This window comes from Bison bison, unplaced genomic scaffold, assembly GCF_000754665.1.
Source record: "Bison bison bison isolate TAMUID 2011002044 unplaced genomic scaffold, Bison_UMD1.0 scf7180017864141, whole genome shotgun sequence".
NCBI classification, from domain to species: Eukaryota; Metazoa; Chordata; class Mammalia; order Artiodactyla; family Bovidae; genus Bison; species Bison bison.
Window position 1 is genome coordinate 440,778 of NW_011494713.1, and position 11,639 is coordinate 452,416.

An 11,639-nucleotide genomic window follows, 5' to 3' on the forward strand; every position below is an offset into this window, starting at 1 on the left:
GGATGAGATGGCTGGATGGCATCACTGACTCGATGGACGTGAGTCTGAGTGAACTCCGGGAGTTGATGATGGACAGGGAGGCCTGGCATGCTGCGATTCGTGGGGTCGCAAAGAGTCGGACATGACTGAGCGACTAATCTGATCTGATCTGACCTGTCACGATTGATTACCCAATATATATGCCTTATTTTTATCTTGAAGTTCATCTCTATTCAATGTTTCTTCAGTTTTCCCCTAGTTTTGTCCTTTTCCTGTTCCAGGTGTACATTACATTGATCTGTTATGTTTCTCTAGGCTTCTCTTGGCTGTGATAGTTTCTCAGGCTTACTTTTTTTTAACTTTCAAGAATTTATTTGTTTAATTAGGTGTAACCTAACTGTACAAGTGGCATTATTAGCAAAGTCTGCAAGTCTTATACAACTTAACAAGTTGCATAGTTGTTTTAATCCAAGCTTATATAATTACTTCCTGGATTTACATAATACAAAAGGAGTCTAACATGTCAGCATGAAAACTGAGATTCACGAATAATAAAGCACACAGATCATGACATGGCTCATTTATAGGTTTTTTTCTTATATACCAGGCAGAGAGTGTGGTAATTATGCTGTATTTATCATGTTTTTTTTCAGGCTTTACTTTTTAATGATCTTGATAGTTTTGAGGAGTGCCGTCCAGGCATTTTGTAGAATGTCCTTCAATTGGGATGTATCTCATGTTTTTTCTCATGGTGAAACAAGGGCAACCCATTTTTGAGGGGAAGGCCACAGAGGTGAAATGCCATTCTCATGGCTTCACATCAAGGGTATATGCATCAGTATGACTTACCACTGTTGAGCATCTGATTGAGGTAATGTTTATCAGGTTTTTTTCATTGTAAACTTACTCTGTTTTTTCTCCTTTTATGCTGTAATCTTTAGAAGAAATTCACTATGCCTAAAGATTGGGAAATTATGCTCCACTTCCCTAAGGGTGGAGTGTCTGCATGAAGTTGTCTGGAATTTTCCTGCACAGGAGATGTGACTCTTCTTGTTTGTCTAATGATTGATATCAGTATGGATTAGTGGATGTTTATTTTATACTTTTAGGTTATAATCCAATACTAATTTATTTATTTTTCTTAAAATTTTCCAGCTGTGGCCACTGGCAACTTTTTCAGTTAGTTCCTTTATCCAGTTGACATACTTGTGATATTGTGGGTTTGTCTTCCCACCCCCCTTTTAAATTACTTTTTTATAATCTGGCACCAAAAGATGCTTCAGACTTATTTTCGTATATTTCTTGGCCCAGTCCTGGAATCATCCAGTCAGCCATTTCTCCAAGGAGTCCTTGTTCTCTTTATTGGAGAAAGGTGTTTTAGAAACCAGGTCTGGGCACTACGTGTGCTTTTTGCTACTAGGATCTCATTGCTACTAGGTCCTCTCAGATGATGGAGCAAAGAGACATGTATGTGTGTATACTTTCTGTATGTGTCTATCTGTATTTAAATTAAACATAAATTTGTACTGCTGTCTTCAACTCTAATCCATGTAAATTAACATAATGGTATGTAATTGATTGTGTTCTTAACCTGGGACACTCTTCAATTATTTTATCAATGTTTTGTAACTCAAAACATTTTGAAGCTCTCAGTGGCAAAGACTGGTCAGTGCTTATCCACCCACTTATCTTTTTACCAGAAAAATACTACATTTCTGGTCCCTGCTTGCAGTTAGGTACGGCCAGGTGACTAAATTCTGGCCAGTGGGGAAAGGAAATTGTGGGGTGGGACTTACAGGAGAACTTCTGAATATGAGGATAGTTCAGTGCACATCCCTTTTCTTTGCCTTTTCTCCTCCTTGCTTCCTGTTGCCTGGGCTTCACACAAGATGGCTGGACTACTTGTAGCCATCCTGGGTCATGAGGTAATCATGGGGGGGTAGAAACCAATGCTAGGATTTTAAAACTGAAAGCGAAACCTGAATTTGTGATGACTCCAAGCTGCCATACCAACTCTGAACTACTTTTATGTGAGGAAAATATAAACTGCTATCTTTTGGCCTTTTTGTTTCACCTAGCCAAATCTGAAGCTAACTTACATACTTTTTGAAGGTGCCTGTCTCTTAAATATTATTTTTTAACCTAGATCATTTTCATCAATGCTTATCTGTTACCCCTCCAAAAAAGACTTCTTAGGAGAGGCTATTTATAATTGAGTCCTAGGAGCTGAGAAGGAGGATGAGATAATTTAGGAGAGAAAGAACCTGGCGAGCTCAGAATGACCTGGGCAGGGCAGATAGTATCATATAGTCATGGAGGGTAGCAAGTTAAGAGTAGTGTCTTGAGGACCAGTGTGAAGGTGATTAGTTATGTGGACCTGCTGAGAAAACCTTTTACACAGGTTCTGATGATGTGAATGTTAGGTCTTTTGTAATTGTCAAGTAGGTCCATGAAGCTTTGTCCTTTTTCTTCCCTAAGTCTGTTTCCTCTCTGTGTTTAGATTAGGTGATGTCTATTGTTGTATCTTCCAGTTCATTGGTTCTTTACCTACTCTGAGTTTTAAAATTTTAATTATTGCATTAAGTTTCCATTTGGTTCTTCTTTATATCTTCTCTTCTTTGCTGAAACTATTTCTTTGCTGAAACTATTAAATTTTTCATTTGTTCCAAGCATGTTTTAATTACTCATTGAAACATATCTAATGAAGTGACTGCTTTAAAATCTTTGTCAGATCATTTCAGCTTCTCTGTTATGTTGCTTTGATATCTGTTGGTTGTCTCTCTTCGTTCAATTTAAGATCTTCCTGGTTCTTGATACGATGAATGATCTTTGACACCTCTAAGCAGTTGGTGGTGAAAGCCTGGCTCTTCACTGACATGCCACCACTGCCTGGGAAGAGGGAGGAGAACCTTGTTAGTGTCAGAGTGGGGTGGAAATGCAGACTTGCCATGTACTCTCCAGGTACACCACTGTGTTGTTCTAGATCCTGAGGTCCCTAACCAGTCTGCCTTCATCACTCCATCTTTCAGTCTTCTGTTTGTTGAAAATATAATGTCCAGAGTTCTAGCTGTGCTTAGTGGAGGAATAGTGAAAAATACATCTATTCTGTCTTCCCCAAATCCAATTCAGTTTTGACACCACCAAGAGGTAGCACAAACCCCACGTTAGGGGGCTCAGTCCTGCAAGACTACCCCTCCTCTGGATGCTAGCCGTAAGTTCTTGGTGGCCCCAGGCCACATGTACTTTTTGCCTGGCTAACTGCAGATTCAGGGCTTCCCACAACCCCCTCAGGATCAATAATTCTCTAGAACTCAGGAAAGCTCTGTGTTTACAATTGCAGTTTTATTATAAAGGATACAGCTTAGCAAGCGCTGAACGGTAGGGGCTCATGAGGCAAGGCCTAGGGTGGAAGCAGGGGTTAGGCAGGGGCTTCTGTTAGAGTTGGGTTGCCTCCTTACTGGTTCACAGAGACGTTCACCAAATGGGAAGCTCGCCGACCCTCATGATCTAGGGTGCTTATCTGAGGTTTTATTACATGGGCGTGACTCGTTGAATGGCCATATGATTGAACTAAATCTCCAGTCTCTCCCTCCTTCCTAGAAAATGGGGCTGTAAGCTCCAACCCTCTCGTTATGCAGTTGGCTCCCGTGGCCACCAGCCCCCATCCTGAAGCTGTGTAGGCTCCTCTCAGTAAGTCAGCTCCTTAGCATAAACTCAGGTGTGGTGTGCAGGGGCTCATTATGTATAGCAGAAGACACTGTTACTCAGGAAATTCCAAAGGTTGTAGGAGCTCTGCTGATAGCTGGGGACAAAGATCACATTTTTTTTTATTATGCCACAGATTATATTAAAAAAATTTTTTTAACCAGTTAAGTTCATTTATTTTAGAACAATATGACATATTTTTTGGAAGTTTCAGTTGACTCCAGTTTTCATGTCATTTAATAAGTGAAACATACTGTTGCCCTGCCTTAGTGACTTTTTCAGATGAAGTACAGGAAGCAAGAAAGAGATGAGCTGTGTCTGTCTGGGAATTGGATTTTACCGTCACAGCAGGGCCAAACTTAAATAGTGTCTCTGAACAGCTGTCCTTTTCTTTTGCTTTCTTCCACCCTCACAGGAACCAGTGCATCAGTCAGATGAAAGAGGTGAAGGAGCAGTGTGAAGAGAGAATAGAAGAAGTCACCAGGAAGGGAAATGAGGCCATGCCTTCACACGATCTAAACGAACAGAAGGACCAAAGCCAGCAGGTAATCCTGGGCTTTTTCTGCCAGGAATCTCCCAAAGGTCTTCCTGCCCTCTCTTCAGGCATCCTGTTCCTTTATCTGCTGTCTGGTTTGCTCTGGTTCCCTGAGACACAACAGTCTGGTCCCAGGGTGTAGGGTCTCTGACTGAGTATGGTGGCCTCTGAACCCAGCCTCTGTGCCCCAGCCTGTATGGAGATTGCTTCCTTTAAAGCTTACAGCCACCCTGGGAGAGAGTTGTTTTTGTTTTTCTGTTTTGAGGGCGCTGAGGCCTGTGGAGGTGGTCAAATACTGTCCCAAGGTCAGTGCACCTGGTCAGTGATGGAGCTGATCCGAACCATGCTGTCAGGCTGCCTCCTGTGTAAGCACAGCCTGTGGAAGTGCTGTTCAAAGCCTTCTGGGGGATCTTTGTTTAAAATGTAGCTGTTTTATTGAGATATATTTCACCTGCCAAAGAGTCACCTATGTAGTATTTACAGTTCAGTGGTTTTAGTATATTCACAAATGGGAAGTCGTCATCATCACACTGTGATGCAGTCATCGTCACGGTCAATGTTAGAACCTTTTCATAACTCCCCAAAGAAATCCCATACCCATTAGCTCACTCGCCTTTTACTTCCAGTTCCTGGAGGCTTAGGTGAGCTGTGATCTATCTTCTGTCTTACAGATTTGCCTTATCTGGACATTTATTTATGACGGACAATAACACTTATCAGTGACTTCCATGTAACTTTCAGGATCCACCCGTGTTGCAGCATGTATGAGCGCTCCCTTCCTGTGTATGGCTGAATAATAGTCCACTGTTTGTGCTGTGTTCTGTTTGTTTATTTGTCAGCTGATGGGCATTTGGGTTATTTCCACTTTTTGGCGACTATGAATAATGCTGCTGTGAATGCTCATGCACACATTTTTGTGTGAACATAGGCTTTCATTGCTTTTAGGTATATACCTAGGAGTGGAATCGTTAGATCGTGTGGTAACTCTCCACAGTGTATTGAGAAACTGCCATACTGTTTCGGAAGGTGATCTTACCCTTCTGCATTCCTGCCGACAGTTTATGAGGGTACCAGTTTTGCCACATCCTTGCCAGCTCTTGTCATTACATTTGTCTTTTTCATTATAACCATTGTAGTAGGTGTGCAGTGCTAGCTCATTATGGCTTTGATTTGCATTTCCCAGTAGTTGATGATATTGAGTATTTTTTCATGTATGCTTTGTTGGCTGTTTGTAATTTCTCTTTGGAGAAATTGTAAATTATGTCCTTTGTCCATTTTGAAATTGAGTTATTTTTATTATTGAGTTGTTAGACTTCTTTATATATTCATATAGAGATATTGGGTGTATGATTTGCAAATATTTTTTCCCATTCTTTGAGTTATCATTTCACTTTCTTGATGGTGTTCATTGAAGTAGAGAAGTTACTAATTTTAAGTTTAGTTTATCTATTTCCTTTGTTGTTTGTTCTATGAGTGTCATATCTAAAACTGCTTTGCCTAACCTAGCATCATGAAGATTTACTCCTGTTTTTTCTTGTGAGACTTGTAAAGTTCTTAGCATTTAGTTCTTCTTTTAGTCCTGTGATTCATATTGTTGATTTTGCATATGATGTGAGGTAGTGGTTCAACTTTATTATTTTGCATGTGGCTATCCAGTTGTCTCAACACCATTTGTTGGGGGGGAAAAAAAAAAAACGATTCTTTTCCCCACTGAGTTGCCTTGACATCCTCGTCAGAAAAATCAGTTTACTATAAAGATGAGGGTCTGTTTTTGGACTCTCTGTCTGTTCCTTTGATCTCTTTTTCTATCCTCATGTCCACAGTACACAGTCTGGATTACTGTATTTTTGTAATAAACTTTGAAATCAGCAGCTTTGACTGCTCCATCTTGTCCTTTTTCAAGATTATTTTGGCAATTCTGCACTGGATGACTTTTTATATGAATTTTTGGATCTGCTTATCAGTGTCTTCAAGCCAGGTGGGATTTGGACAGAGATTATAGTCTGTAAGTCCCTTGGGAGGTGTTGTCATCTTAACATCTTGTCTTCTGATGTGTGAATGTGGGATTTGTTTCTATTTAAGTCCTTTAAAAATCTTTTCAATTATGTTTTGTAGTTTTCAGAATTCTTGCACTTCTTTTGTTCAATTTATTTCTAAGTATTTTTGATGCTGTTATAAATGGAATTGTTTTCTTAATTTCATTTTCAACTGTTTATTTCTAGTGTGTAGATAATTCATTTTTTATAATGACCTTGTATCAGCCTTTCTGAACTTATTAGTTCAAGTAGTATTTTTTGTGATTCTTTAGGATTTTCTGAATACAAGATTATGTCATCTAAAAATAGAGGTAGTTTCACATCTTCTTTTCCAATCTGGATGCCTTTTATTTCTTTTTATCGCCTAATAGCCCTAGCTAGAACCTCCAGTATAACGTTAAATGGAAGTGGTGAGGATAGACATCCTTGTCTTCTTTTTGATCATAGGGGGAAAGCTTTTAACTCTTTCACTCTTAAGTCTGATGTTAACTGTGCAAGCATACCTCATTTTATTGTGCTTTACAGATGTTTGTGTTTTTTACACATTGAAGGATTGTGGCAACTGTGTGTTGAGCAGGTATATTGGCTTCCTTTTTTTCCAACAGCATTTGCTCACTTTGTGTCCCTTTGTCACATTTTGGTAATTCTTAAAATATTTCAGACTTTTTCATTATTATTATATTTATTATAGAAATCTATGATCCAGGGTCTTGATGTTACTCTTGTAATGTTTTGGCATTTTTAGAAAATAAAGTATTTTTTAATTAAGGTAGTACATTTTTTAAACATAGTACTATTATGATAGACTACAGAATAGTGTAAACATAGCTTTTCTACGTACTGGGAACCCAGGAAATCGGTGTGATCACTTTATTGTGATATTTGCCTCATTGCAGTGGTTTGAAACTGAACCTGTGATATATTCATGGTATGCCTGTGTATTTTTCATAGATGCACATTATCAAGTTGAGGAAGTTCCCCTCTATTCATAATTTGTTGAGTGTTTTTATGAAGAAAAGCTGTTGAATTTTGCCAGTGTTTTTTCTGTATCCACTAGGATGATGGTGTGTTTTTTATCCTTTATACTACTGACATAGTATTATATGAATTGACTTCTGATGTTAAACCTTGGCATTGATGGGGAAAATCCTACTTGGCCATGATGTATAATCCTTTTGTACGTCACTTGATTTAATTTACTAGTATTTGTTGATGATTTGGGGGTCTATATTCATATTAGTTCTACAGGTTTCGTTTCTTGTAATGTCTCTGTCAGGCTTAGGTATCAGGGTCATTATTGGGCTCATAGAATGAGTTGGGGAGTATTCCTGTCTATGCTGCTTTTGGAAGAGTTTGAGAAGATGTAGTATTAAATGTTTGATAGAATTTACCACAGGAGTCATTTGAAACTGGGCTTTTTTAGGGGGAAATTTGTAAATTAATACTTCAGTCTCTTGTTACAATCTGCTCAGATTTTCTACTTCTTGAATGAGTTTTGGTAGTATGTGTCTTCCTAGGAACTTGTCTGTTTTAGGTAAGTTATCAAACTTGTTGGCAAACAGTTCTTAGTATTTCCTTATAATACAGTTTTTTATTTGTGTAAGAGTTGGTAGTGTTATCCTTTTTTTTATGTTAGTAATTTGAAATTGTTTTTAATCTAGCTAACGCTTGTCAAATTTGTTCATCTTTCAAGGAACTAACTTTTGGTTTTGTTGATTTTATTGTTTTTCTTTTACATATGTCATTAATTCCTGTTCTAATCTTTACTAAATCCTTCCTTACTTTAGGTTTAGTTTTTTCTTCTTTTTTCAAGTGTCTTAAGGTGGGAGATTAGGTTATTGATTTGAGATCTGTCTTTTTTCTTGAGATAGGCCTGAAAATTTCCCTTTAAGCACTGCTCTAGTTGCCTTCCAGAAGTTTGGTGTGTTGTGTTTTCATTTTAATTTTTCTCAAGGTATTTTCTAGTTTTCCTTGTGATTTCTTTGACCCACTGGTTATTTAGGAGTGTGTTGTCTAATTTCCAAATATTTGTGAATTTCTCAAAAAACCTCATTCTGTTACTGATTTATAACTTCATTCCATTGTGATTGGTGACCATACATTGTGTGATTTCAGTCATTTAACATTTGTTGAGGTTCGTTTTGTGGCCGAGCATCTGTCTGCCTGGAGAGCAGTCCGTGTGCACTTGAGAAGAAATCGCGTTTGCGTGTGTTTTGCTCTTGTTGGGTTGGGTCTGTAGATGTCTGCTCGGGTGGTTTGTCATGTTGTTCAAGCCTTCTCTTTCCTTGTTGATCTTCTGCCTACCTGTTAATCCAGTATTGAAAGTGTTTTTTCTGGGAGATATGGGCCCAAGCTCAGGTCTCTGCTTTATGCCAGGTGGTAGGGCACGACCAGGGTAGGGTATGGCATTAGTCAGGGTTTCCATGTGCTTGTTCATCAGAAGGATGCAGTGGTCCATTGCATTGCTCAGGGTTGTTGAAGGTTCACGGTCACGGAGCTGCTGCCCTGACCACCTGTGTTCCTGTTTCAGCCTCGAGCCCCCAGTGAGCCCCAGCCCAGGCCGCAGGAGGCAGGCCCGCCCCAGGCAGAGGTGCCGGAAGCAAGAGGAAACGTGCCCAGCCACAGTGAGCCCCAGACACCAGCCCCTAGCTCCGAGGTGGCTTTTGATTTGAAGAGACAAGGTGAGAAAGGTAAGTGAAGCTTGCCAGTGACATGCTGTCTTCAGGGCTGTGCAAAACACACAGGAGCAGCTCCTGGCCCTCAGTCCGTACAGATACTCAGAGCTCACTGCTTGTGGGGAGCCTAGTAGTCGGGCTGCAGGTGGTAGTGAGTATCTCTCTGGGCACCTGGACTCGGGGCCACAGGGCTTTTATCTGCCTTCCTGACGTCTCACCCTTGTAAACTTCCTCGTTCTTTGGCAGCTTGGTAAAGGAAGGTCTAGGTGTGCCTTTATTCGGGACAGTGGCGGGGCTGTTTAGTTAAGGGGACGTGGCTGAGTCCTGGGTGGCTGTCACTGGCTCCCAGATTCTGGGTCTCAAGTAGGGTGATCAGATAAGCCTGGCATTACAGCCTCCTCCCCTTGCAGGATGTGCTCAATCCAGATGACTTGGTCTGGATTTGTTTTCTAAACCGTTTCCTCTTTCTTGTGGTTCTGAAGATATACTCCAGGCACAGTGAGGCTTGGAGTCTGGTGCCGTTAAGTTGCTCAGTTTTGTCCAATTCTTTGCAACCCCATGGACTGTTACATGACAGGCTTCTCTGTCTTTCACCATCTCCCAGAGTTTGCTCAAACTCATGTCCATTGAGTCAGTGATGCCATCTGCTAGGCCACGGCATACATGATCGGCTACCCCGTCCATCCACAGTCCTTGGGAAGGCTCTGGGAATTGAGTGGTCTGAGGATTTCTGTATTGTATGGTGAGGTCACGGCAACCTGTGTCCTATGCACAGAGGAAACCAAGGAAATTCAGGTCGTCAGCGAGGAGGAGCTTCAGAGGGACAGCCTGGCACTGCCGAAGGAGCCAGGCCGAGAACAGGAAGTGGAAGGAGACAGACAAGTGGGCGGAAAAGGCAATGGAGAACCCGGAGAGCTGGGCCAAATCCCACAGGTCCCAGCCGCCCTGCTGGCCAGCCAGGAGAATCAAGAGGCGGAGGGCCCTGAACGGGACCAGCTCGTCATCCGCGACGGACAGGAGGAGGGGCAGGATGCCGACGAGGAAGGTGGGTGAGAGGCCCCCTGGGCTGCCCACTCATTCCGCTGCACCAGGCAGTAGCCCCTTCCATGGCCTTCCCGGTGCAGAACGGACACCCGTGAAGACGACCAACCAGCAGGGCGCCATTTGGCAGTCGTTCTGTTTGTTTGTTTCCATTGTCAGGCAGGAGACAAGACAGAAGGGCTGGGCACTCCTAGCACTTGGAACTTGTAGAAATCATATTCACAGGGAGCCTAGGGGGCTTTCCAGGTGGAAGACCTTGGATGGGAGCTGAGCACAGCGTCCACATAGGTCTCCTGGCGGGCAGAGCCCACACGTTTTCCTTGTCACTTCATCTCCTCCTGCCGTGTCACTGGCAGGCAGTGCCTGGTGAACCGAAGGAGGAAGGAAGGACAGATGGAAGGATCGGATAGATGGAGGGTCACACGTGTTTGAGCATTGCAGAAAAGTGACGTGGGAATCTCACCTTTCTGGTTTGGTTTACTTTTCTTTTTTAAAGGAAAGTGTGGGAAACTGAGATGAGCAGAATATTCTGGGATGTATCTTGGTCCCTGAAAGATGGAAAACATTTTAATCCTAGCTAAGCCAGGGGCGCTTAGAAGACACCTGTGTGCTGAGCCTGATAAAGTGACAGGTGGGGATAGTACTTACTGGCAGAAATTACCCCGATTTTCTGAAGAGTGTGTTCTCACAACTTTTCTGTTAAATAATTGGGGAGGAGAAAAGAAAAAAAGGACACTCTGGGGGGCTGATCAGAGTGGCAGTCAAGTTTCAGCTCACTCAGCAGTTGGTCGCAGGGTGTAACAGCTGCCAGTAGGCCGGCACTACTGCGGGGGCCTGTGTGTCACACCTTGTTCAAGGTCAGCTGTAATGGTCTGATTAGTAGAATAAAGCCGCACGGCACACAGGCCTGGGCTTTGTTTCCTCTTCAGGCAGTTAGTGCAGGGGTATAGAACTAGAGCTGACTTTTCCAGACATGCTTTTTAAACAAAAGATCTTGTTTATACAGATATGAAATGTTAACAGTAACCCTCTGAGTATGTCTCTTGATTGCATCCTGTCCTGATCTTTTCTGGTTGCTCTTCTCTCTGGGGATGAATGCAGTGATAAATGAGCTAATTCTGTATGTCTGATGGAAAAATTTTACCCTTTGACTCACAATAGCCACTCCATTTCCTTCTCTCAGGGCAGTGAACCATTTTAAGCAGATGCCTCCATTAACCAGAAACCTGTTTCCAAATAGTGATGCCTTCCTTTAACGTTGATTATCTCTTTAAAAAACTGGAATTTTGGTTTGGTGAACTAGTTACCCTGATTCCAGCCTGGAATGGAGCTCTTTATTTAGGGCCGTATTTTAAATAGATTCAAAGTTGGAGTGGGGCATACATAAGTAGAGGAATCCTGCATGGTCTTGGCACTGGGAGCAAGCACACGAGTCCCTGTCATTTCCTGAGAGGAAGCAGAAAGAGCTGATTGTTAAACCAGGGTTGGGATAACCCTAGCGCCCGGGCTCTGGTGTTCCCATGGCATCGAGAGAGAAATGATGTAGCTTATGTTTTGTGGTTCTGCTAATTTTTCAGGGAGAAATCAGCAGAAACTGGGAGCTGATGATGACTACAACATGGATGAGAATGAGGCAGAATCTGAAACAGACAAGCAGGCAGCCCTTGC

At 41.9% G+C, this 11,639-nt stretch overlaps 1 protein-coding gene across 1 annotated transcript in view; it reads left to right on the forward strand.

Annotated features, from left to right (window-relative positions):
- The window catches only part of GOLM1 (golgi membrane protein 1), a 61,243-nt gene that overhangs the window by 41,145 nt on the left and 8,459 nt on the right, over positions 1-11,639 (forward strand). The window contains exons 6-9 of the mRNA XM_010840171.1: positions 4,100-4,229; positions 8,786-8,945; positions 9,706-9,975; positions 11,549-11,637. Coding sequence (XP_010838473.1) covers positions 4,100-4,229; positions 8,786-8,945; positions 9,706-9,975; positions 11,549-11,637 — 649 coding nt within the window. The remainder of the gene's footprint in view (positions 1-4,099; positions 4,230-8,785; positions 8,946-9,705; positions 9,976-11,548; positions 11,638-11,639) is intronic.